Source organism: Leptodactylus fuscus, chromosome 1, assembly GCF_031893055.1.
Source record: "Leptodactylus fuscus isolate aLepFus1 chromosome 1, aLepFus1.hap2, whole genome shotgun sequence".
Classification (NCBI taxonomy): Eukaryota; Metazoa; Chordata; class Amphibia; order Anura; family Leptodactylidae; genus Leptodactylus; species Leptodactylus fuscus.
In genome coordinates this window covers 191,730,925-191,756,023 of record NC_134265.1, presented here as the reverse complement: position 1 = coordinate 191,756,023, position 25,099 = coordinate 191,730,925, and the positions used below count along the sequence as shown (strand labels likewise).

General features: G+C 42.4%; 1 protein-coding gene across 1 annotated transcript in view; it reads right to left on the bottom strand.

The window, feature by feature from the left end:
• The window catches only part of TM6SF2 (transmembrane 6 superfamily member 2), a 36,391-nt gene extending 14,253 nt beyond the window's left edge, over positions 1-22,138 (bottom strand). The window contains exons 1-5 of the mRNA XM_075280458.1: positions 21,984-22,138; positions 15,401-15,504; positions 14,001-14,098; positions 4,104-4,207; positions 1,002-1,084 (exon numbers count right to left, since the gene is read on the bottom strand). Of these exons, the coding sequence (XP_075136559.1) occupies positions 1,002-1,084; positions 4,104-4,207; positions 14,001-14,098; positions 15,401-15,504; positions 21,984-22,099 (505 nt within the window). The 5' untranslated portion in view covers positions 22,100-22,138. The remainder of the gene's footprint in view (positions 1-1,001; positions 1,085-4,103; positions 4,208-14,000; positions 14,099-15,400; positions 15,505-21,983) is intronic.
• Positions 22,139-25,099: the final 2,961 nt, after the last annotated feature.

Genomic DNA, 25,099 nt, shown 5'->3' with positions numbered 1-25,099 from the left:
TCTCAAGAACTTGACAGCCCTTATGCATAAGAAGGAAGAAAAGTCTGATAAGATCTGGAGGCATTGTGATACTTTTTGGACCCTCCATGACCTTTAGGCCCTGGAGTAAGACCTTACGTTCCCCTGGCCTGATTGTGGTTTGGAGATGATCTCTTCCCTCTGTTCTCTCACTCCCAACCCTGGTCTTGTGTCTCCCTCTTATTTTTTCATAATTGTCCTTTTCTTTGTCTCTCCTTTTTTGTGTTTTATGACTCTCTTGTTGTGGGCTGGTGTATTTTCCTGATGCTTTACATCCCTTGTTTGTTCATTTTCTTGTATAAAAATTAAATTAAAATTGCAATTGGAAAAAAAAAAAAAAAGGATCACATTACCCACTTCATAATTTCTTATACTCCAGAATGTGTCAGATGTTTTCTACAGGACTATAGAACGCTATTGAAATACACCTTCATAACACTACTGAAAAAAAAAAAGGTGCCATAAAATGTTGGAAATCAGTTGCAAAATATACAACTTGAAAAAACCATGACAAGTGTTTAGACACAATGAGAAATGTGTTGGGAAAATTACTAATATTTTTTTTTTTTTTTTTATTAGATGTAAAAAGTATTTTGTGTACAATTCATGTAAAAAGTGACAGCTACAAGCAGTCAATTTTAGCATTTAATTCTATGTTGGATGATGGTAGCTCTAGTAGACCGCTTTCTGACGCATAGGTACTGTACTATGTACGAAGATTATATCCGAAAACATTTAGTGAACTCTGAAAGTGGTAGGAATAGGTGTCGTGCTCTTCCAGTTACAGAATTGAGTCATAGCTCCACTTCTCCCCAGTTCTGCAATCAGGCTTCATTTTCTAGAGAAGCAGAACCAGGAAAGACTGGCTACCCACCCCTGTCTGTGGCCTGCTAATAATAGCACTGGGGCCTGCACGCAATCCACGTTTGAGATCCCTGGTCTAGTAGAAAGTTTTAGAACATGAATTATAAATGTTGACTTACCAATCACATTTCCAGGCAAAAAGACCAGCATGCTCATAAGTAGAGAGCCCAGCCAGTAAAGTCCCACGGTCTTGTAGTTCTTTCTGGGTAGAAAAACATAAAAATAAAACCTGTCTTGTTAGAAACTAAGCTGTGCGTGGCACCACCAATTACATTCAGCAGTACAGTTTATAATCTGACCGGAAAAAACAATCTGCTAAAGCAATAGCTTTTCTATACATCAGTAAAAATAACTGATTCTGTCCAATGAACCTTGTCCCATCATTCACAACACTAATCTTCATGCTTTAATATTTTTTTTCTCTTGTAACATTTTCTTCCCTCCGCCCAGAAAAAAAAAGTCTGGCAAAGGAAAGGTATAAAAACATTGTGATCCCTATATGGGGCTCACAATCTACATTTATAGAAAAAAAAAAAAAAAAAAAGTGATGTAAGCAGATAATTGTAACACTTTATATAAAGCTCTTCAGGATAGAAACCAAATGGTCCATGTACAGAGAGGTCCCAACTAGACAATCGTTTTTCAAAAGAAAGCCACCAAAAAGCAAGCTGCCGGCAACAACATTATCTGTTCATAGCTGCAAATAGGGAACCATGTGGTACATGGTGACAAAGTCCACCAGAATCAGAGCTGGATAGTCACTGCATGTATATTGGGTAGTCAAACTTGCATAAATGGGAGCTAGAGGAAGGATTCCCACTGTGACCTTTCACTGTGGTGAAAGGTTCTCTTTAAGGCTAGGTAAGGCACCACATAGCGTCCCGCAGCAAAAATTTGCTGTGGGAAAAACCGCAGTGGCAAGACATAGCGGTTATTCCCAAAGTTTTTTTGCTTCAATTATACCTATAGGGAAAATGACAAAATTGACATGCTGCGATTTCCAAAACCACAACGGTTTTGAGTAGAGATGAGCGAACACTAAAATGTTCGAGGTTCGAAATTCGATTCGAACAGCCGCTCACTGTTCGAGTGTTCGAATGGGTTTCGAACCCCATTATAGTCTATGGGGAACATATACTCGTTAAGGGGGAAACCCAAATCCGTGTCTGGAGGGTCACCAAGTCCACTATGACACCCCAGGAAATGATACCAACACCCTGGAATGACACTGGGACAGCAGGGGAAGCATGTCTGGGGGCATAAAAGTCACTTTATTTCATGGAAATCCCTGTCAGTTTGCGATTTTCGCAAGCTAACTTTTCCCCATAGAAATGCATTGGCCAGTGCTGATTGGCCAGAGTACGGAACTCGACCAATCAGCGCTGGCTCTGCTGGAGGAGGCGGAGTCTAAGATCGCTCCACACCAGTCTCCATTCAGGTCCGACCTTAGACTCCGCCTCCTCCGGCAGAGCCAGCGCTGATTGGCCGAAGGCTGGCCAATGCATTCCTATGCGAATGCAGAGACTTAGCAGTGCTGAGCCAGTTCTGCTCAACTACACATCTGATGCACACTCGGCACTGCTACATCAGATGTAGCAATCTGATGTAGCAGAGCCGAGGGTGCACTAGAACCCCTGTGCAAACTCAGTTCACGCTAATAGAATGCATTGGCCAGCGCTGATTGGCCAATGCATTCTATTAGCCCGATGAAGTAGAGCTGAATGTGTGTGCTAAGCACCATCAGAGCCGAGGGTGCGCTTGAACCCTTGTGCAGCCTCGGCTCTACTACATCAGAGCCGAGGGTGCGCTTGAACCCTTGTGCACACTCTGCTTCATCAAGCTAATAGAATGCATTGGCCAGCGCTGATTGAAGCAGAGCTGAATCTGTGTGCTTAGCTCAACTACTCCACCGGTGTAGTTGAGCTAAACACACACATTCAGCACTGCTTCATCACGCCAATAGAATGCATTGGCCAGCACTGATTGGCCAGAGTACGGAATTCGGCCAAACAGCGCTGGCCAATGCATCCCTATGGGAAAAAGTTTATCTCACAAAAATCACAATTACACACCCGATAGAGCCCCAAAAAGTTATTTTTAATAACATTCCCCCCTAAATAAAGGTTATCCCTAGCTATCCCTGCCTGTACAGCTATCCCTGTCTCATAGTCACAAAGTTCACATTCTCATATGACCCGGATTTGAAATCCACTATTCGTCTAAAATGGAGGTCACCTGATTTCGGCAGCCAATGACTTTTTCCAATTTTTTTCAATGCCCCCGGTGTCGTAGTTCCTGTCCCACCTCCCCTGCGCTGTTATTGGTGCAAAAAAGGCGCCAGGGAAGGTGGGAGGGGAATCGAATTTTGGCGCACTTTACCACGCGGTGTTCGATTCGATTCGAACATGGCGAACACCCTGATATCCGATCGAACATGTGTTCGATAGAACACTGTTCGCTCATCTCTAGTTTTGAGAAATTGTAGTGTCTCCTGTATTTTCCCGCAAAGTAGGGATGGGATTCGCTGTAAAATGCCATGTTTTTTTTCAGCGGCATTTCTGGCGCTCTCAGACCGCAGCCCTGGCCTAAGAGTTCAAACTAGACATAGTTAAAGGAGATAGGCACTTTAGGACTGCAAGTAAAACCTGAAATATCCTTCACAGCTGCTACCAAAAGCACGGTATTAATCGGTGTGAATAGTGTCCTGTGACATGTTTACAATAAAGATGCTGCAGTATTGTTCATGCAACATGAACCCTTCACAAGGCTGACCAAGCCTGATACTGATCACCTATCCCATGGATAAAAGTCATCAATTGAAAAAAATAAAATAAAATAAAATAAATAGATGACCCTTTCAGAACTATAAATTTCTATTTTTATACAGTTTAGCGATTTAGGAGGAAAACGATGACTTTAATATTAGAGATGAGCGAACACTGTTCGGATCAGCCGATCCGAACAGCACGCTCCCATAGAAATGAATGGAAGCACCTGTGATGCTGACTTTGCCGGCGGCCGGCCGGCGGCGCAGGTGCTTCCATTCATTTCTATGGGTGCGTGCTGTTCAGATCGGCTGATCCGAACAGTGTTCGCTCATCTCTATTTAACATAATTTAAAACTATTAGTTGTACTGAATGCCAGAAATGTCTGGCAATCTTATAAATGTAAAGTTTCTAAGATGTATCCAATTCCCAAAGCAAATTATTCCTTTACTTACCCACGAGCAATTGCTCCCAACATAACCAAGTAGAGGAAGTAATGCACTGTCCCATCCCAAAGGCATATCAGCATTCCATGTGCAGTACGGAGGTATGGCTCCCCCTAGAGGAAGAAAATAACATTAGCAACTCTTATTACTGACATTTCCACATTATATACTGTAGTATAATTCTCTTGTTGCCATCTGTGTCAACACAACATTGTAAAAGGCTTATGATAGCATGTCCTTGAGATTATAGTCTAGACACTTCTCCAGGTGCACTAAATATCTATGCTGTACATGTACTCCCCTGTTGTAGGAGCATATTTTAATATAGTGAACAACAATGCATTAGTGGACTGCTAGCGAGCTTTACAAAAGGAAGGCTCAATCTACAAATGTAGGAAAAATATATAATCCTCACTCTAGGTACTGTGGCTGCATATATCATGAGCAATTCTACAAAAGTGATTGCCTGCTGGTTTTAACCCATGACGGATGCTTTATACTCTGCGGCTTTTGGCTGCTTCACTTCATATAACTTCTGCTTCATTATAGGAGCAGTGATCAATGATCCCAGCTAACCTACTTTAAGACTACATTCACACAAACATTGTGCAAAATGGCCATGAAAAATGTATATCTTGCACTGTCGTGAACCCAAGGGGCACCCGTTTTCAACGATTCTTCAAACACTAGAGTATGGAGAAATCCATTAAAATCCATAAAATAGAACATGGCATATATTCTGATTACAATGTCAAATACAACAGACTGTTAAAATATTGTTAATGTGAACAGTCCCAATTCACATGAATGAACGAATGATATGCTGTGACTGAATGAATGAATGAATGAATGAATAATAATGCAATGTCACTGTCGTGCACATCTAGGAATAAGCAATCTGAAATATCCCCTGCGCACGCTGTACACTACAGTTCAAGTTGGCTAATGCTGCCTTGCCATATGCGTCTTTGCAATTAATGCAAAGAAGGCTAAAAGCGTGTTTTCGTCAGTATACCTTTTCGTTTTTTGGCTGAATGGAACAGTGTACAACACAATTAAATAGAGAGGTGTTCAGGAAAAATAAAGAACTCTACATTTTCTTTTAAAAAAGGAACCTATGGACAACAGATGCCAATGTAAGCTTATATGATAGAATCCATTGAGGGTGTACCTGAGAACATTGTCTCTGATTTACACTACAAATACAGTGAGAAAGTAGTTTTAAAATACCAATTTTAATTACAGCTAAAATAGAAAGATTATTAAAAAAAAAAAAAAAAAAAAACACAACAAAATGCAAACAAAAAGAAAAAAGATTTTCATTTGACTTCCAGATAAGTACTGAGAAAAATTCGCTCCAATAAGGAAAAGCTGTCTAGAGTCCCCTTTCTGATTAGGTGCCAAGGGCACAATCACATGGTCAGGCCAAAAGAGGCCTCTGTTCTGTATATTGCGTAAAAGCGTAAATTATGTTATCCAGCTCTATCCCCCTGTTCATTTAGAAAGTGCATTATCGATAATAGGATGCCCTGATCTGATCAAAGGATGCCATACCCTCCTGAGTAACATATGCTCTTTGAAGCCACTCTCCAGAAAATCCTCTTTTTTGAGTCCTGTGATCTCAGAGGAGTCAAAACCTACTGGACAGTAATTTCCTAAAGAAAGGCTGGGAAAGCCGACACAGCATTAGTATGATATGCTGTGACTGCTTGAATGTAAACCTCAGCAAATCTGTCATAGACTCTGTTTCCTGCTTTTCAGACATACCAAGAAACCTATCAAGCAATCAAGCAGACCAATTACATTAGATAGCACTAGTTTTTATAAAATTCCCATTTCAATAAAGGTTTTGTATGGCATATGTGACATGTCAGGTAATGTTGGTGCATAAGGCTACATTCACACTACCATTATTGAGGTCCATTTCTGTCATCTATCATTGGATCAGAGCAACAGACTTAAATGATGATGGAATGACTGATGTAGATGGAGCCCCTCTATTTGTATTCACTGTAATGTAAAAAAACCAAACAAACAAAAAAAAAAACACATCAAGAATTATTTTGTTTTATTTACTTTTGTAACTGAATAAAATGACCTGCATGTATGTTTTGCGCTTCCATGTACAAAAGTAAAAAACTTTAAGAAAACTTCTGTCATGTGTTTAACAATGTGAGTGAATGCAGATAGAGGAGGCTCCACCTGCACCAATAATTCTACAGACGTTTAAAGGGGGTGCCCTGTTATGGAAACTTATCCCCTGGCCATAGGGTTCCCCCTGTGATAAGGAGGATGGTGGACCAGAAGTTCCCCTAAAGCATCCTTGTGAATGGAGCCCCAGTGCGCTTGCATGACTTGCACTAAATTCACTACTTTGGGGCTGCCAGGACTGTAATTTCTGCCATAGAAGTGAAGGGAGCGCTGATCATGCAAGCACACTGGCAATCCATTAACAAGGGGCTTCAAAGGGGTTGGCCACTTTCAGACAAATACTGGGAAACAAATGTTATGGTTTGTTCAATAAAAAGTTGTACAATATACTTTCTGTATCAATTCCTCACGGTTTTCTAGATCTCTGCTTGCTGTCATTCATTCTGTTACTTCTAGTGGAAAAAAGTCTGACCATGGTCATGTGATTTACAGTCCCTGGTCATGTGATGAGCACACAGGTGATTACCAGGCTGATGTCTGATTACTGTGCTGTGACTATAACGAGCGACACCTGTGTCCTCATCACATGACCATGGACTGTAAATCACATGACCATGGTCAGAGTTTTATCCACTAGAAGTAACAGAATGAACAGCAAGCAGAGATCTAGAAAACCATGAGGAATTGATACAGAAAGTATATTGGAAAATTGCATAACTTTTTATTATACAAACAATAACAATTGTTTCTCAATATTGGTCTGAAAGTGGCCAACCCCTTTAACCACTTCCGGACCGCCCATAGACAATATATACGTCCGGGAAGTGGTTGCCTTGTTCTGACAGGACGTACCTGTACGTCCAAGTCAGAACACAGCAGCTGCACGGAGATCGTGTAGCTGCTTTCACTAGGAGCCGGCTGTAACTTCAGCCGGAGCTCCCAGAGAGATAGCAGGGAAGATTTATTACCTCCTCTGCTATCTCGATCGCTGTGTATACAGCGCTCAATGAGCGCTGTATACACAGCTATGGACGCTGCCATAAATTAGCCGCCCTCTGACCCGGCAGACACGTGATCCGCTGGGAGCAGTGTCCTGACAGAGCTGCTGGGTCCTACAGGACCCAGATCAGCTCAGTAAGCTGTGTATACAGTGTGCAGAAGTCTGTATTTCTCCTGTAACTGAGGTTAAATGTACCAGCCCCAGTTATAGGAGAAATCAGCCTCAAGTACAAAAAAAAAAGTGATCAGATGTCCCCAAAGGTCTCTTATCACCTTATGGGGACACAATCTGGAAAAAAAAAATATATATATATATAATAAAAAAGTTTTTAAAAAAAGTAAATAAAATAATAATAATAAATAAATAAATAATACGCTAATAAAACGCCGTTATTAAAGGTTATAGCCCCACCCCCGACGACACCATACAAAATAAAAATGGTACTATTCCGTTATCGGGCCAGCAGCAGCGCATTTCAGCACCAGCTTTCGGGACAGCAGTTCAGTTCAGCAGCGGGAATTACAATGACATCCGAGGACTGCTGGCCCGATGCTTGTGCCCAGTAGCCAGTACATCAATGACCCCCCCTCCATCTCCTCCTCCTTCCAGTGCTGCCCCCCAGCTCTCCTTACATCTACCCCGTACCCTCTCCCCGCCACATGACTAAGCCGATGCTGGCCCGATGATAGAGGCCGTGCTTGTGTGTAGTAGGCAGTACATCGATCGATGCCCTCATCCTCCTCTTCCTTCCAGTGCTGCCCCCCAGCTCTTCTTACATCTGCCCCGTACCCTCTCCCTGTAATAGGCCTCACCGTAAATCTTGAGCAATGAATGCTACTAGATAGCCGCCGGACGCTGCAGAAAGTTTGTCCCTCCGGCTCGCTGTAGCTCACCGTTCCTATAGTCGGCGTGTTTCTTGTCAGGGCCTGGATTGAGCCCCGGTGTCTTTCCTTTCGGTCTCGGTACTAGCGCTGAGGTGAGGCCTAGTCGTGTGGCGGGGAGAGGGTACGGGGAAGATGTAAGGAGAGCTGGGGGGCAGCACTGGCAGGAGGAGAAGGATGGGGGAGGGGGGTCATCGATGTACTGGTTACTGGGCACAAGCATCGGGCCAGCAGTCCTCGGATGTCATTGTAATTCCCGCTGCTGAACTGCTGTCCCGAAAGCTGCTGCTGAACTGCGCTGCTGCTGGCCCGATAACGGAATAGTACCATAAAAATTACCGTATCGGAGAGGAAAAACTATATTATAAAGTTTTTCAGTGACACTTTGTGTTATTAAATAAAAAAAAATTATAAATTGAAAACCAGACACAATTTCCCTCCTATTTTGTTTATATTTTCCTGGATATAAAAAAAATTAAAACACATTTGAAAATAAAAATAACATAAAAATAAAGCCCTATGCGTCCCCGAAAAAAGACGCAAAAATTAGTTGACTAAGACATACGAGAAAAATTTTACAGACCTCAAAACCTGGACCACAAATTGGCCCGGTACTGAAGTGGTTAAGGGAACTTTTGTTCTTATGTTCACTGGGGAATCTAGAGTTCATGACCCTAGCAATCAGACAATTATCCCCTGTCCTATGGATAAGGGAAAAGTGTCCTTAATGGAACAATCCCTTTAAAGGGGTTGTCCCATCACAAGGATCCTATCTATACTGCTTGTTAATGTGGATGTAAGACTTTTCCTAAATACACTGCTTCAGCAAAACTGCTTTGTTTGTCCACTATATTACTTTATTCAATTCATTGTTGACACAGCCCTTGACTTATCTGCTCAAAAGTAAAGTGATGTATCTGCCTGCTCTCAGGGGGGAGGGAGGAGGGGCTAAGTGCAGGGAGCGAGCCTGTGTATCTAGCTATTCCTGTGTCTACACCACGTGACCTAGGTCCTGCACTCAGATAGGGGAGAGGAGCTGCTTTCATTTCTGAACGTCTTCTGTTCTCCCAGTTATCAGGCTAGCTAATACAATTGTGTTCATTATGGCAGAGACAGGCAGTGTCTGTATGTAACACAGAATGGAGTTGCTCCTGCCTGTACTTCATAGTCCAATATTGTGCATATAGTGTTGTTTAAGGACCTGTGATGACATCACAGGCCCTTCAGCCGCCACATAGGATCACGCTATGCGGTGGGCGGAACGACACGCTAATTTGGGGGCGGAGCTAAACGACAGGTTGCATGTGAAACCCCGCCCACCAAATGATGCAAGAAACCAGGAAGAAAGAAGATTTTACAGCAGTGAAGACTGGTGAGTATGCGACATGGGAATACCCCTTTAAGTCCATTGCTCTTATCCTATAATAGAAGAGAAAAACAGACTTCAATAATGGTCGCATAATCAAATTCTTAGCACTGCAATAACAGTAGGTATCAAAGATTCCTGTAATGGCAAGTATTACTGTATGATGGAAATAACACATAAGAGAGTTGTTGGAGGCTTCATAGCCTTTCCCCTGACACAAGCTGAAATGTGAGACTTAAATAATAAATACCTTTTTAATAAACTCATATTTACTCTTTAAAATTAGTGCAAGCCCTATCAGCAGCTCTATTAGCTAGCTTGTACAGTGGGAGAGAAGAACCCGCTCAGAAACTCTATAAGTGAAGAGGGATACAGACAGCAGGTGAGTGTAGAAGCTGTTCAGATGGTGGTGTGGTTGCAGTCTTTCCTGAAGTGAAGAGATAAATCTTCAGGGTCCTCCTGAAGGTTGTTACTGTGGGGGTGGAATATAGTCTTATGTACTGTGGTAGCAGTTTCCAGTGTATAGAGCAGACATGGGAATTATACAGCCCGTGGGCCACATCCGACCCTCTGTCTCTGAACGGCCCACATAGGGTGTAGGATAAAGGTAGATGCAGAATGTCAAGTCAGCTAAAGGACCTTAGATGACGTCATCAAAGGTCCTTTAGCTCACTAGGATATGATAAGCCTCGTTAGTGGGCAGAGCCACATGGGACAGTGTGGTTGTGTTACACAGAAAGAGCAAGCTGCTGGGAATGGAGACTGATGGAAGATAAGGAGGAAAGAAAAGACAGCATGTGTGAGCAAGAGGAGAGAACTGGGAGCAAATGTAGAGGGCAGTTAAATTGAAGGCAGATGGAGGGGTACATTAAACTGGGGTCAACTGGAGGAGGATATTAAACCATGGGGTGGTAGCTGAAGGGGACATATCTGCCTCTAGTTGCCCCCAGTTTAATGTCCCTCTCCAACTACCCCCACTGTTTAATGTCCCCCTCCAGCTGCCCCAGTTTAATGTCCCATTCTAGTCTCTGCTAGTTTAAACTGGGGCACGAGGAGAGGGACTTATTACTGTGGGGTATTTGGAGGGGTACGTTATAATGTGGGGACATATAATGTAAGGGACTGTAGGAGCATTATACTGTGTGGAGACACAAAGGAAAATGGATGAGAATGAGCAGAGTCAATGTAGAAGTGGGTGGAGCTAAATATGCCACAGCGCGCATAGCCATCTAGAACAATTTTAATTTCTCACGTGACCCCAAGGGAAAATTAATTGCCCACCTCTGGTATAGAGGATGCATAGGAGAAGGTTCCCCAAAGACAACAGAGACTCGGGTAAGTGAGTCACCATTATCTCTGATAGATCAAGTAGGGGGGCTGTGTGACGTAATTCACCAGTGCCCACAATCAACAAGAGAAGGACGCCCGGCGGCTCTTCAGGGAAGTATATTTGTGTGTGAACTGTGTGGGGAGGGGGACTACTGTGAAACATTTAATACTGTTTGAATAGGGGGAATTACTGTGCAGTATTTAATATTGTGTGGGGAGGGGGGACTACTGTGGAGCATTTAATACTGTGTGGGGAGGGGGCTACTGTGGAGTATATAATCCTTTTTGGGAGCCACTGCAGGGCAGATAGTACTGTGTGTGGGGCCACTGTTGGGCAGATTGTACTGTGTGGGGGCCACTGTGGGGGAGATTGTACTGTGTGGGGTCCCCTCACTATTTATATCACACAGTATCTATAGTTTTATAGCAGACATGATATTAGTACAGGCTGTAATAAAATTTCACGGTTGCTATAAAACAGATCCTATGTGATGTAAATAGTGAACATTAATTGTTCAAAAGTACCAAATGCAGAGACCTTTACCTTTCAGTACAAGCTCTGTAAAGCCCCATTTCACACGACTGCAATTTGTGGGTCCGCAATGGTGGATTCACAGAGATTTAAGGATAAATTGCCATGTTGGCACTCCGCGATAATTTATTCGGTTTTGGGTTGCAGTTTGGGCACTTGGTCTCATAAAGGTTCGCCATCATTGGCTTAGGCCAAGGGTATGAATGGAAAACAGTAGAGGTTCCAGGACAGAACCTGAAAAGCAGTGGCGTAACTAGGAATGGCGGGGCCCCGTGGCAAACTTTTGACATGCAACCCCCCCCCCCATTCCTGACCGACACCGAAGACCTTGACCGAACGACGCCCCCCCCGCTGCATTCCTGCGCGCTCTATTATGTCCCTCAGTGGCCCCTGCACACAGTATTATACCCCATAGTGGCCCCTGCACACAGTATTATACCCCATTGTGGCCCCTGCACACGGGATTATGCCCCATAATGAACACCATGAACAATTATTATACTCTGGGGTATTTTCAGACCCCAGAGTATAATAATTGTGTTTTTATGCATTCATTATTAATAAACTTTGTTATATTTTTTTTTATAAATTGTGTTTGTGTAGTCTTGCCTGTTTTTTCTGGCAAATGTATTCACTTCTTTAGTGTCAACCTCTATCTTGTATGCCCTATGTTTATATTTGTGTATTGAATATAATTCCTGAGCAAATCCAGGCTTAAGACAGAATAAAAATGAATGAGAAGCACCTTGCAATTCCACTGTGTGGGGCTTCTTCTCTATCTCCCTTTCAGTACCAGCCACTAGTACAGACACAGTGGCAAGTAGTGAAAGTAGAGATGCTGCGGCATTAAGTCCTCAGATACTGTACCAATCTAAGCGGTTGTCCTCATGATTACAACCACCCCCTTCCCCCTCGTTCACCTTCTGGTGGAATGTTCCTGAAGGGGGGGGGTTGTGTGCTGATGTCCATAGAACTGATCAGTGACCCCAAGTCTGCCTGAGCCCACAAACCTGGTTGATCCTACCCACAAATGTGAGGAAGTCAACCAATGCATCTGCAGAGGCTGACTTACTGTATGTACTGCAATACTCTGCTTCATCTCCGGTGTAGTAGTGCTGAGCGCACAGCCAGCACTGCTACATCTCGGCATAGGAATGCATTGACCAGCGTTGATTGGCCAAATGCCATACAGAGTACAGCATTTGGCCAATCAATGCTGGTTCTGCTGGAGGAGGCGGAGTCTAAGATCGGTCCACAGCAGTCTCCATTCTGGTCCGATATTAGACCCCGCCTCCTTACAGACGAGGCTCCGGCAGAACCAGCGTTGATTGGCCAAATGCCATACAGAGTACAGCATTCCTATGGGAAAAAGTCAGCTCGCGCATATCACAAGCTGAGAGGGATCCCGACGTAATACAGTGACTTGGGCATGTTAGATGCCCCCAGACATGCTTCCCCTACTGTCCCAGTTGCATTCCAGAGGTGTTGGCATCATTTCCTGGGGTGTCATAGTGGACTTGGTGACCCTCCTAAGTCGAACAGTGGTTTCCCCCTAAACGAGTATTTATTCCCCATAGACTATAATGGGGTTCGATGTTCGATCGAACAGTCGAGTATTGAGCGGCTACTCGAATCGAACATTTCACTGTTCGCTCATCTCTAGAGGTCACCTGATTTAGCCAGCCTATTACTTTTTCCAATTTTTTTCAATGCCTCCGTTGTCGTAGTTCCTGTCCAACCTCCACTGCGCAGTTATTGGTGCAAAAAAAGCGCCAGGGAAGATGGGAGGGGAATCAAATTTTTAGTGAGTTTGCCACGTGGTGTTCGACTGGAATCGAACATCGCGAACCGCCTGATATCCGATCGAACATGTACTCGATCGAATGCTATTCGCTCATCTCTATTTATTATGTAAAAAAAAAAAAAACACACAGAAAACAAATGATTTCGCTCCCCAAATAGATTTTTGTACTTCAAAATTAAGCTAAAATAAATGAATAAAAAAAAACAAATAAATTAGGTATTGTCATAATCGTACTGATCCAAAGAATAAAGGTAACATGCTATTTGTGCTGTATACTGAATGGCAAAAATTCTAAATGATAAAGGCAATGCAAGAATTGATGTATTTTGTTTTTTTGATCCACCCAGAAAGAGGCCGTGTCCTTAAATGGTTAACTTTGTTATTATAAAAAAATTAAAAAAAATAAAAAATGTGCAAATGATGTTTCAAAATGTAGATCACTAAATTAAATTAATTAAAATTGAAATACAATAATTACATAAAGTGAAAAAACAAAAACCATTTCCAAAAAATATATATATACATACACACACACACACACATCTGTAACATTCAATTCTTTATATGTAAAAACAAATTCCCTTTAAGTTGCATTTATTTTTCACATACTACTCATACTGAAGAGATTTTAGATTTTCAATCCATAGAGTATTTTTGCCTCAAAACGAAATGCAAAGTGCTTGGGCTGAAAGTCAACATGTATCTTGTTGAAACTGGCAACAGCTCAAAGCAGGTGGCTGTTTCTTAGAAACACTTCTTCTAGAAGTTCATTACCCATATTTGTAGCACCAGTGGAGAGCATGGCACATCTGCAGGGACCGTGCACCTGACTATAATGCCTACCTCTTTCATGTAGAACTCCATAAATCCGCTGATGTAGCCGTCTTCTTCCATCCATATTATTAAGTCGATGACACTCGTGAAGGAGAAGATTGCAAAAACTAAATATGTTTGAAGAAAGGAAAGGAAGGAAATAAAAATTCATAAATAGGTAAGTGGCACGACCAGGAAGAGGACAGAGACGTTAAACATGAAAACATTACTTGAATTATTTTCCTACTCTTTACATCAAATGAAACATTTTAAGGCACATTAAACCCATATAAAGAAAAATGAGTTGAAACAAATCTTCCCAGTTCGGTGCTTGCTAGTAGATAGCAGTGTAGACTAAAAGAATTATCCAGATGGATGGTTTTTATTGTTTTCCTGAGGCTACTGGTAAACTGTTAATGCTGCGTCCAAAAAATGCAGCTGTCACAGAGACCACTGAACACCAGTGTGAACTGCTCCGATCTGTCAATTTGTCTGTGCTCAACATAATGGCATATATTATTTGGACTGAGGTTTATTTGATGCCATGGGGTTAGTATTGCTCTATGTGTAATGAAAGGAGCAAATGTTACAGATTAGCGATTACAATTAGTGATTCTTACAAATGCACTGTAGTGTTGACCATCAGTATGCTCACTTCATTGCTGTGAACATACCTATAAAGACAACTGTCATAGAGGAGCTGCTGGCCAGGAAGTGTTACAGCTACCAATTGTCACCCCATATTAAGGTACCCATTCACATTAGACTAAAGTTGGTAAAAATTGCTAAATTTAATAAAAAAAAAAATTATCAGGTATAATTAAACAATGACAAATTGTTTTACATACTATCATCAGCTTTATGAGCTGTTATCTCCTGGTCTTACAGGTCACTTAGTTGCATTCTGCTGATATGGGCTTGGACAGGCGGTGGTCAGTGTCCGTTATCTCACAAATATAAGTCTTAAGAGTAATGCAATCTCACAATCTGTCCTGGGAGTATGAAAGTTTTTTTCTCTCCAAACTAGTGTAATGTAATATACATTTACTGTACATATTTGATATGTATTATTGACTTCTAGTAATCATAATAAATAACATCTCATGGTAAGGGCAATGTCTATATCTACTGGAGTACCCTGTCCATCAAACAGTCAAAGCGCTCCTACCAGCTTGCTGAAGGCTACAGGAAGTTAATAAGAGAGAGCAGGCCGAATGCTGAAAAAGGTAGATGGTAAAACCTTTTTAACTTATTTAAATCTAATATGTATGGCTGACTTTAAATTAACAATAAATCTACAAATGAGTGATAAATGTTCAAGATGATAAAGATCAGCAGGTCCTAACGTGCAGCGACAACAGTTAAAACTGGTTGCTTGTGCAGATGTGGCCACACCCCAGGTGCAATTAAAGGAAATCAAAGATGCTTACCATAAAATAGAGGATCTTTGGGCGGGTTTCCTTGTACAAAGAAAAATAACATGACTAACAATGACAGCAGCACCAGCACTCCAATGCCAGCTACAACAAGTGGGCTGAAATGAGAAACAAAATAATCAGACCATGAAACATTTCATCTTCCACATAAAAAAAATAAAAAATTGGAAGGAAAGGATGGTCACTAAATGATATTGTTAGTTTGATTGAAGGGCTTTTCCAAACATCAGCATGTAGGGGCACTTTTGATTATATTCTACGGTGAATAGAAACACAACCAAAACAGCATACAATATGTAATGTGTGATCTAGGACAAATAATTCTTAAAGGGAATGTTTCACCAGAAATTATATTTAATCAAGCTTTACGTAAAACATATTTTTAAAGAATTTTGGTGAGGCTTTTTTTTTCTTAAACATTTCCATTTTTGTTTAGTAAAAAAAAAAAAATCCTAACAATCCTGCAGTTCTCCCTCTGGCTACTAAACCAAATAATAGGCAGAGACTGTTTTCTGTAGGAAATTTCTTTATAGCACCCACCACAACACACTGATGATAATAGCTATCAGTATATGTAGAGAAGACACAGAATTCACCAGTAACAACAGGTATGTTCACAGTTTATCTACTCCCCTCTGTGCAATAACCTCTGCTGAGGTCACAATATATTCCTAGAAAACTCTCCCATAAAAGTTAATAGGGTTTACTCCAGACCATTGTGTCTATGGCCCATGGTCTATCTCCAGGAGACAGGAAGCAACAAACTAATTTAGGCTTACTGATAAGAGTTGGAATTTTTAGAATTTTATGAAATATAGATAATTACATGGAAAATTAAAACAATATCATAAAAATTCTTTGAAAACATGTTTAATATTAAAATGTGATTTAAACATTAAGTTGATTCCTATCAACACTTTCCCTTTAAAAGATAGTAAATTAAAATCCTGTCCACTGTATTGGATAATGTAGCTGCATTTACTAGCATTGCTGTATACTAACTGCTGAATAAATTCATTCCTCTAATACTTGAGAGCAGGGCCGCCGATAGGCCAGTACTACTGCTACTGGCGTCAGGGGCCCGGCCAAATTTAAAAATTGGGGGGGGGCCTGGGCCCCCTGGCGCCGGCAGCAGTCATTGTATGTCCTGTTTGTTTCAACTCAGATTTGCGCAGATCTGAGTTAAACACTTACGCGGCTGAAGCAAGGAGCTGACACAGGTCAGCTCCTCGCTTCGCCGCTGCTGCCTCTCTCCCTGACACATATGCGGCTGAAGCGGGGAGCTGACCTGTGTCAGCTCCTCACTTCGCCGCTGCCGCCTCTCTCGCTGACATCGCGTCTACACTGCCGGGTAGCTGGCGGCAGCGGCGAAGCAAGGAGCTGACACAGGTCAGCTCCTCGCTTCCGCCGCATATGTGTCAGGGAGAGAGGCAGCAGCGGCGAAGCGAGGAGCTGACACAGGTCAGCTCCTCGCTTCAGCCGCATATGTGTCAGCTCCTCGCTTCGCCGCTGCGGCCTCTCTCGCTGACACATATGCGGCTGAAGCGAGGAGCTGACCTGTGTCAGCTCCTCGCTTCGCCGCTGCCGCCGGCTACCCGGCAGTGTAGACGCGATGTGATGACGTCACATCGCGTCTACAACTGTGCGCCAGTAAGAGAGAGAGGCGCGCAGAGAGCAGCGGGGGAACGAAGGAGAAGGTAAGTGGAACGTGAAACTGGGGGCAGATGAAGGAGAGGACGGCATGACACTGGGGGCAGAGATGGAGGGACATGAATCTGGGGGCAGAGATGGAAGGGACATGAATCTGGGGGCAGAGATGGAGGGGACATGAATCTGGGGCAGAGATGGAGGGGACATGAATCTGGGGGCAGAGATGGAGGGGACATGAATCTGGGGGCAGAGATGGAGGGGACATGAATCTGGGGGCAGATGAAGGGTGTATATGAAGCTGGGGGAGAGACAGAGGGGGGACATATAATTTACGGGTGACTGTAGGAGGATTATACAGTGTGCGGGCACATGAAAAATTAATGAGTGGGCGGAGTCAACATAACAGTGGGTGGGGCTAAATTTCCCACGGCGCGCAAAGCGCGCCGCACATTTTGTCCCTCTTTTGGTTCTTCAAAAGTTGGGAGGTATGGGTACAGGAGGCAATGGAAAGATGTTAGAGGGTAGACGGGGGGGGGGGGGGGATTGTTGGGACATCGGGTGTGCGGCACTGCGGAGAGGGAACTGGGGCAATAATATATAAGTTTTTAGCTGGAGAATAATAATGATGTAGGCCGCTATGTTACTAGCATAGCAGCCTGTTTGGGGGTGGGACTTTCACTTTAAAGGAGTGTTCACATTGCATTTTTGGCCTCCCTTGCTGGGATACGTTGGTAACCAGTCACAATCAGCTACCCACTTATTCCTGCACGGAGAACTGCAGGCCCCCCTTTTTTTTTTAATGGCCAGTTCTTCGTGCAGGGATAAGTTGACAGCTGATTCTGACTGGTTACCAACATATCCCGGCAAGGGAGGCCAAAAACGCAACGTGAATAAGCCCTGAGGATTTATTAGGAGGGCTCTTATAAATGGTGTTGGCTCTCTATAGGCGCGGTCACACGTAGCAGATTTTACCTGCAAATAGAATCTGATTAAGCCTTGTAATGCTGCTAAATAAAGGGAAATGTAATACAGAATTGGTATGACGCAAAATAAGGTAGTTTTAAAGTGTGTGGGGGGGGGCAGACACTTAGGCTGTATGGGGCCCCAAAATTCCTGATGGCGGCCCTGCCTGAGAGTCAAAGGTCATGTGTATTACTAAATATCACCACTTGTTGACATAGTAGATATGTTTTAAAGCAATTAACTGGCAAAATTAGCATTGGCTAATACCCATTTTTACAAGCTACTATATAATATACATTTTACAAGAACTGAATTATTTGAAGCTTCTGCCTGGAATCAGCGACTTTAACAGGAATGAGGTGGGAATTATATGGTCATGTTTTATTCATAGAACCACAAAAATGTTATACCCTACAGGGTAGCTTGAAAGGTGAATTCTTGACTACGATACCAGAAGGTCTGGGAGTACACTAAGAGAATGTCACATTTATGCAAAACTGAAAAAAGGAGCAATTTCTTGTGCAAATCTGTGTTTACTCGTGACAAATATATGCTTATGGTAATTTTCTACCTTTTTGAGATCATAGAATTTATTGACAGGTGGGAGCCTTTTAAGAAATTTGGTGCCAATCACTCCACTTGGATACTCCACTATGACTTGCTTAAAATAGGTCAGCCTTGGTAAATAGACATTTTGGACTGTACTAAGGCTTAGATTGTGCTATAGCCATAGTTGTTATTCTGTTTCATTATGTAAAGACACATCTGACATTTCCAGTTGAGCATTTGTAGCTTTGATGCATTGATAACTGAACTTAGCAGGATCCAGCTTAGGCTAAGGCCCCATGTAGCAGGCCATAGCAACAAAGAGCTGTGGGAAAACCCACGGCGGAAACTCATTGTAGGTTTTTCCCCAGCGCTTTCACAAAGTTTACAGAGGTTTCATCCGCAGACTTTTGCTTCAATTATACCTATAGGGAAACCACCAGCTTTTCCGTAGGTATAATGACATACTTTGGATTTTCAAAGAAGCAACGGTTTTGGAAATCAAAGCATTTCCGCTAGACATATTTTGTCTGCAATGTGTAGATGGGATTCACAAGAATCTCATTCACTTTGCAAGTGATGTAAAATGAAGTGGCACTTCTAACACGGCCAAACCTCTGCATTTACGCCACCTAGAGTTTTTAATCCAACTAAAACAGGTTCCAGTCCAAAAAACCCTGTCTGAACTTACTCTTAGGCCATTGAGAGCTTGATGTATTCAGCTAGCTGTCCACACCCTTGACTTCAAGCAACCAATTTGAATATGGCTAAGGCCCCACGTTGTGGAAACACAGCTTTATTTGTTACAGATTTTCCTGCGGTTTTTGAGACAAAGCCAAGAGTGGATTGAACAGAAGGTAGAAATATAAGTACTCCCTATATATTTCCCATTCCTTCTATAACCATTCCTGTCTTTGGCTCCAAAAAAAAAAAAAAAAAAAAAAAAGCAGCAAAATAGTTTATTTTATTTTCAAACTGACAGCCTATTATATTGCATTACATAAGTAGTGCAATGCATTATGTAATAGATCAAAAGATCACAAGAAATGAAAAAATAGGCTAGAAAATTTAAAGAGGACCCTTCATGTCCTCAGGCAAATGCGGATTTATATGGTATATAAAACCGCATGTGCCTGAGGACTTGAAAGGTCCTCTTTAAATAAAAGCATAACATATAAAAAAAAAAACGTATAAAAAAAGCCCAAAACACTAATTTTCCCCACCAAAATATCCTTAAAATTAAAAAAAATACATATCTTGGATATGGCTGTGTCTGTAAAGATGTGAAATATTATTCATTCACATCAATAAGCCCTAGAAATCAGCTGACAGAAAAATAAAAAAAAGTTATGGCCCTGAATAGCGATGTCATTTATTTATTTATTTTAATAAGAAAAAGGTTGTTTTTTTAGTGCAAGAGTAGTATCACTGCAATTGAATTGACGCAGAGAATACATTTATCATGTTATCTAAAGGGAATCTGCCACCAGCATGATGCATATTAAATAGAGATGAGCGAGTACTGTTCGGATCAGCCAATCCAAACAGCACGCTCACATAGAAATGAATGGACGTAGCCGGCACACGGGGGGTTAAGCGGCCGGCCACCGTCAAAGCGGCAGTACCAGGTGCATCCATTTCTATGGAGCGTGCTGTTCGGATCGGCTGATCCGAACAGTACTCGCTCATCTCTAATATTAAACCAGCAACAGTTAGATAGGTCAGGTGAACCTGAATGCAGCACCTTTTTCTCCATGAAAATGTGAATTTCCAATGCCGAGATATTCACTTATTACACAAAGCACAAAGGGCGGCTCAATTGCTCCAAACTACTACAACCCACACTGCTCTACCGTAATATGCAGCCATGAATAAGAGAATACAGGGCCATATGAGATTTCAGCATTCATCCCTGAAATGTAGGGGTGAAAGAAAGCGTATTACTGTAGTGTGGGACATAGCATTTTAATGCAATGAATCCGCACTTGGTTCTCCAGACTACTCATTCGTATACTGTGAAATAAATTAATATCTCGGTAATGGAGGTAGGAAGTTTCATGGGGAAAAGCATTACATTCAGGTTAGCCTGACGAATCCAACTGTGTTGCTAGTTTAACATGCTTCATCCTAGTGACAGACTCCCTTTGGACTGCAAAAACAGCTCAAAACTTAAATAATAGAAAAACAATAGTGGCATTTATGCTTTCTTTCTATTCCCTCCCTTAAAGCGTAAATAAAAAAGTATTCAATGACATGTATATCCCAATAAACAAATTTTTTCATGCAAAACACAACCTCTGACACAGTTACATTGACAAAAAAAAATAAAGTTATGATGCGACAATAAACGCAAAAATGGCCATTGGAGGTAAATCATAAGGGGGTATTCCAATGTAGAGTATCAATGGTATAGCTCCCAACTTTCAAAGGACTGAAAGAGGGACAAACATATGATATGACTCATCTTCACACCTGTCCAATTCCACTTTGGCTCCGCCCAAATTGTTTTGTGCCCCTGCACAGTATGCACCTACAATAAACTTTGAGCCCCCCTTTCAAATGACCTACAGCCTGCGTTCTGCAATCCGTTCGGGGAGTCCGCATGGGGACCCCCACCCCCCAAACAAACTACCGAACGCATTGGCAAGCGGTGAACACTGAAACCCATAATGGGGTCCATGTGTTTTTTGCATGGTGTCTTGACGAGTCATGCAGACAGGAGAGTAGATCGTGAAGTACTTTTCTGTCTGCATGTTTCATGTGGACACCGCGCAGAAAGCACACGGACTGCATTCTAGTCTATGGGGTCCATGTGCTTTCAAAAGCTCACCAATGCGTTCGGTAGTCCATTCAGGGGGGGGGGGGGGGGAGTAAATAATACTCACCTCACCCCATACCCCTGCAGTTCTCTGCTTCAACATTGTACTGTATTGAAGACCCAGATGTGTAGAAACCAGGCCATACTAACCAGGATGACATGGAAAAGATCTATATCACATATACTCATATACATATAAATGAAGAGAGCTTTATAAGCAGGGAATCCTCTAACTTACACTGGCCATAGGGTGCAGGGATCAGAGCTGGGGTCTGCATATGCTGGGCATTTACTGCATATCCATGCCTGTCCCAGGTGGTAAACCCCTTGAAGTAAATAGACTGGGTGCTGGCTTCTGGTTACACAGTATGTAATGTAAAGTGAATTTGAGGCTAAGTACAGACATGTTGTCAGCAGCCTGCTTCTTTTAGCTGTAATAATCCTCCATTAGTTCTATAACACAGCAGAGAATGGAGGTGACAGGCCCTTAATGTGATAGCCATGACACTATTATAACCACGGGCCCGCCGGAAGTGACCACCTCAGAGCTGCACTCCTGCCAGGTGCCGCCGTATACACGTGTATATACACAGTACTCACTCAGACACGGAAGACATGGAGTTCACCATATAAGAGATGGGGACAGCCGTGAGGGAGAGTAGAAAGGACCCGGTGGGCTCCGGGAGACCCATGGCTGTCAGGGTGTTTCCCGGCATACAGGAGGTGAAGCCCGGCACAGGTCTGACTGCTGCTGTGAGCTGCGGGCGGAGGAGTGGGGGGGCGCTCGTCCTTCTGCCCATACAAAGTTCACTCGCTCGCTTTGTCTCGGCTCAGATATTGCGACATAACAAGGCTGATAAAGCCAGGGCAGTGTGAAGTCATATTCTCCTGACAGCATAGTATATGATAAAGCCGGGGCATCACCTTAGGGGGCATCACACTTGTACCCGTCCATTCACAGTGTTTCCGTCCTGATCCCCAGAGAAACTGAATTAGGGGAGGTTTTACCGGCGGTCAGAAAGCCATTCATTTCAATGGGTGTTTTTTTCACACAGGGTTTTTTGGTCAGGAATCTGCCTCAAAATCAGCCTCCAAAAAAAAAAAAAAAAAGCCTCCCAAAAGAGTTCTATTGGGAGGCCCTTTTTTGGAAGCTGATTTGAGGTGGATTCCTGACCAAAAAACTCTGTGTGAACTCAGCCTTAGAGATAACCGCTGGTGTCTGTTTTTTTTGGACAGACACAAAGTCTGACATACAGGACTTTGTGTCCATCCAAAAAAAAAAAACGCTTTCCAGGCAGAGAGGCTGCATACGGATGCCAGGGTTTTAAAACGGAGGGCAGGTTCACACCAGCACCCGATCTCCGCTTTGTGGGTTTCTGTCTTCTGCCGACAGGAAACGGAAACCCGGCAGTCAGTGTCCACTCGTGAGCGTCTTCTGGTCTCCACGGAAAAAACGCTTTTTTTTAACCGGACATAAACTCCTGCATGTCTGACTTTGTGTCCAGTTAAAAAAAAAAACGGTTTTGCCGTGGACACCAGAAGACACTCATGGGCGGAAACTTTGCAAACCCAAATGAATGAGTTTGAAAACTGCCTGCTGGTTTCCATCTCCTGTACAGTTTCTTGGGCAGGAAACAGAGACCTGCAAAGCGGAGACCGGGCGCCCGCCCTAAATGGGTTTTAGGGTGAATTCACACTGAGTAAACGCTAGCTTATTCTGAACGTAAAACACGTTCAGAATAAGCGGCGTCTAAAGCAGCTCCATTCATTTCTATGGGAGCGGGGATACGAGCGCTCCCCATAGAAATGAATGGGCTGCTTCTTTCACTCCGTGCAGTCCCATTGAAGTGAATGGGGAGTGCCGGCGTGTACGCTCCGGCATGAGCAGAGCTTGCCGTATACGCCGGCACTCCCCATTCACTTCAATGGGACTGCACGGAGTGAAAGAAGCAGCCCATTCATTTCTATGGGGAGCGCTCGTATCCCCGCTCCCATAGAAATGAATGGAGCTGCTTTAGACGCCGCTTATTCTGAACGTGTTTTACGTTCAGAATAAGCTAGCGTTTACTCAGTGTGAATGCACCCTTAAAGCTGACAGTCAGCAAGCCGTACCCTATCCAGTTTCTCCGGTGATTAAGACAGAAACACGGTGGACGGACAGGGGCGCAAGTGTAAACGCCCCCTACACTTTAACATTTTCAGCTGCCGGGGCCCTACAAGATTTAAACACCGCAATTTGCCCGCGACAAAAACGGCGCTGGAAAAATCGTGGCTTTTTACAGTCAGGGCCAAGTGGATGGGATTCTAGTGAATCCCATGCCCACTTTGCAGTTAAAAATTCCGTTGCGGATGCGCCACAATTTTCAAAACAGGTGCTTTTTTTTTGTGGAAATCACAGCATGTCAATTACACCTACGGAAACTGTGGCGGTTTCCCCACAGGTATAATTGTAAAGCGATGCGGGAAGATCCGCAATGCGTTTCCGCCACGGTTTTCCCCGCAGCGCTTTTTTGCTTGATTTTATGAAGATATGTTCATGCAGGTGTAGGCCCAAGTGATATACTTCTCACATGCTGAACTCTATTTTTAGTTGTATAGTCTTTTGTTTGGGTTACACTTTTAGAAACTAATATGAATTTACATGTTTTTTGGGTTGTTTATATATATATATACACACACTATATATATATATACTGTATATACACTATATATATACTGTATATAAACTATATATATATATATATATATATATATATATATATATATATATATATATATATCATACAGTTTAAATCAAAATTTCATGAAGGTGCCTAAGTAGCACTTTGACAATGTCGCACATCTACTTTCAGAAAATATATAGGAATACGAGGGGTTAGTATTAGAGATGAGCGAGTATATTTGATTGAATAACCCCCCCTTCATAGTTTTTGGTGTAAAAAAAAAGCGCCAGGCAAGGTGGGAGGGGAATCAAATGTTTACCACGTGGTATTCGACCGAGTACACCAATAACTATGGATGGGAGGTATTCGATCGAATACTACTCGCTCATCTCTAGTTAGTATGATTTTTTTTTTTAATTTTGTAATTTAGGGTTTATTTGTACATTTCAAAATTGAGAAAATTGACCTGGCTAGAAGTGGTGCAAAATGTTCCAGAAATCCCTGCTAGCGAAAGGTTAAAAGGAGTTTGTCACCCGGGTCAACAAGTATGTTAAAACAGCAACAAGGCTAGAAAGGTCAGACTTATCTGAATGTAATGCCTTTTTCCCCATGGAAATAAAAAATAAAACTATATCTAATTTTGTAAAAAAAAAAAAAAAAAGCTTTCAAAGCATGGCAACACAAAACACATTAATTCCCCTCCCCACCCCGCAAAGAAAGAATTCATATTGTGCAAAATGGGTAAAACACTGTCATTGCACTGATCCATATAACAGGAATGTTATTTCTGAAAGTTTAAATTGTAAAAATCTGGTAAAAATTGGTGTTTCTAATAATAAAAACTTAAAAAAATACGTTCCTAACTTTTACTCTTTATTCACCTTTTATTTCTAGATCAAAATGAAACTTGCTATCAGAAATACGGGTCAGTTCAAGAGTCATGTATGTGTGCAGGATAAGGAGATAAGAGAGCAGAGTCCAGGCACAACTCATCAAACATGCTTTGGATTTCCTCAGTATTGTGACCTTGTTTCATTCAGCAGGCCTAGGATA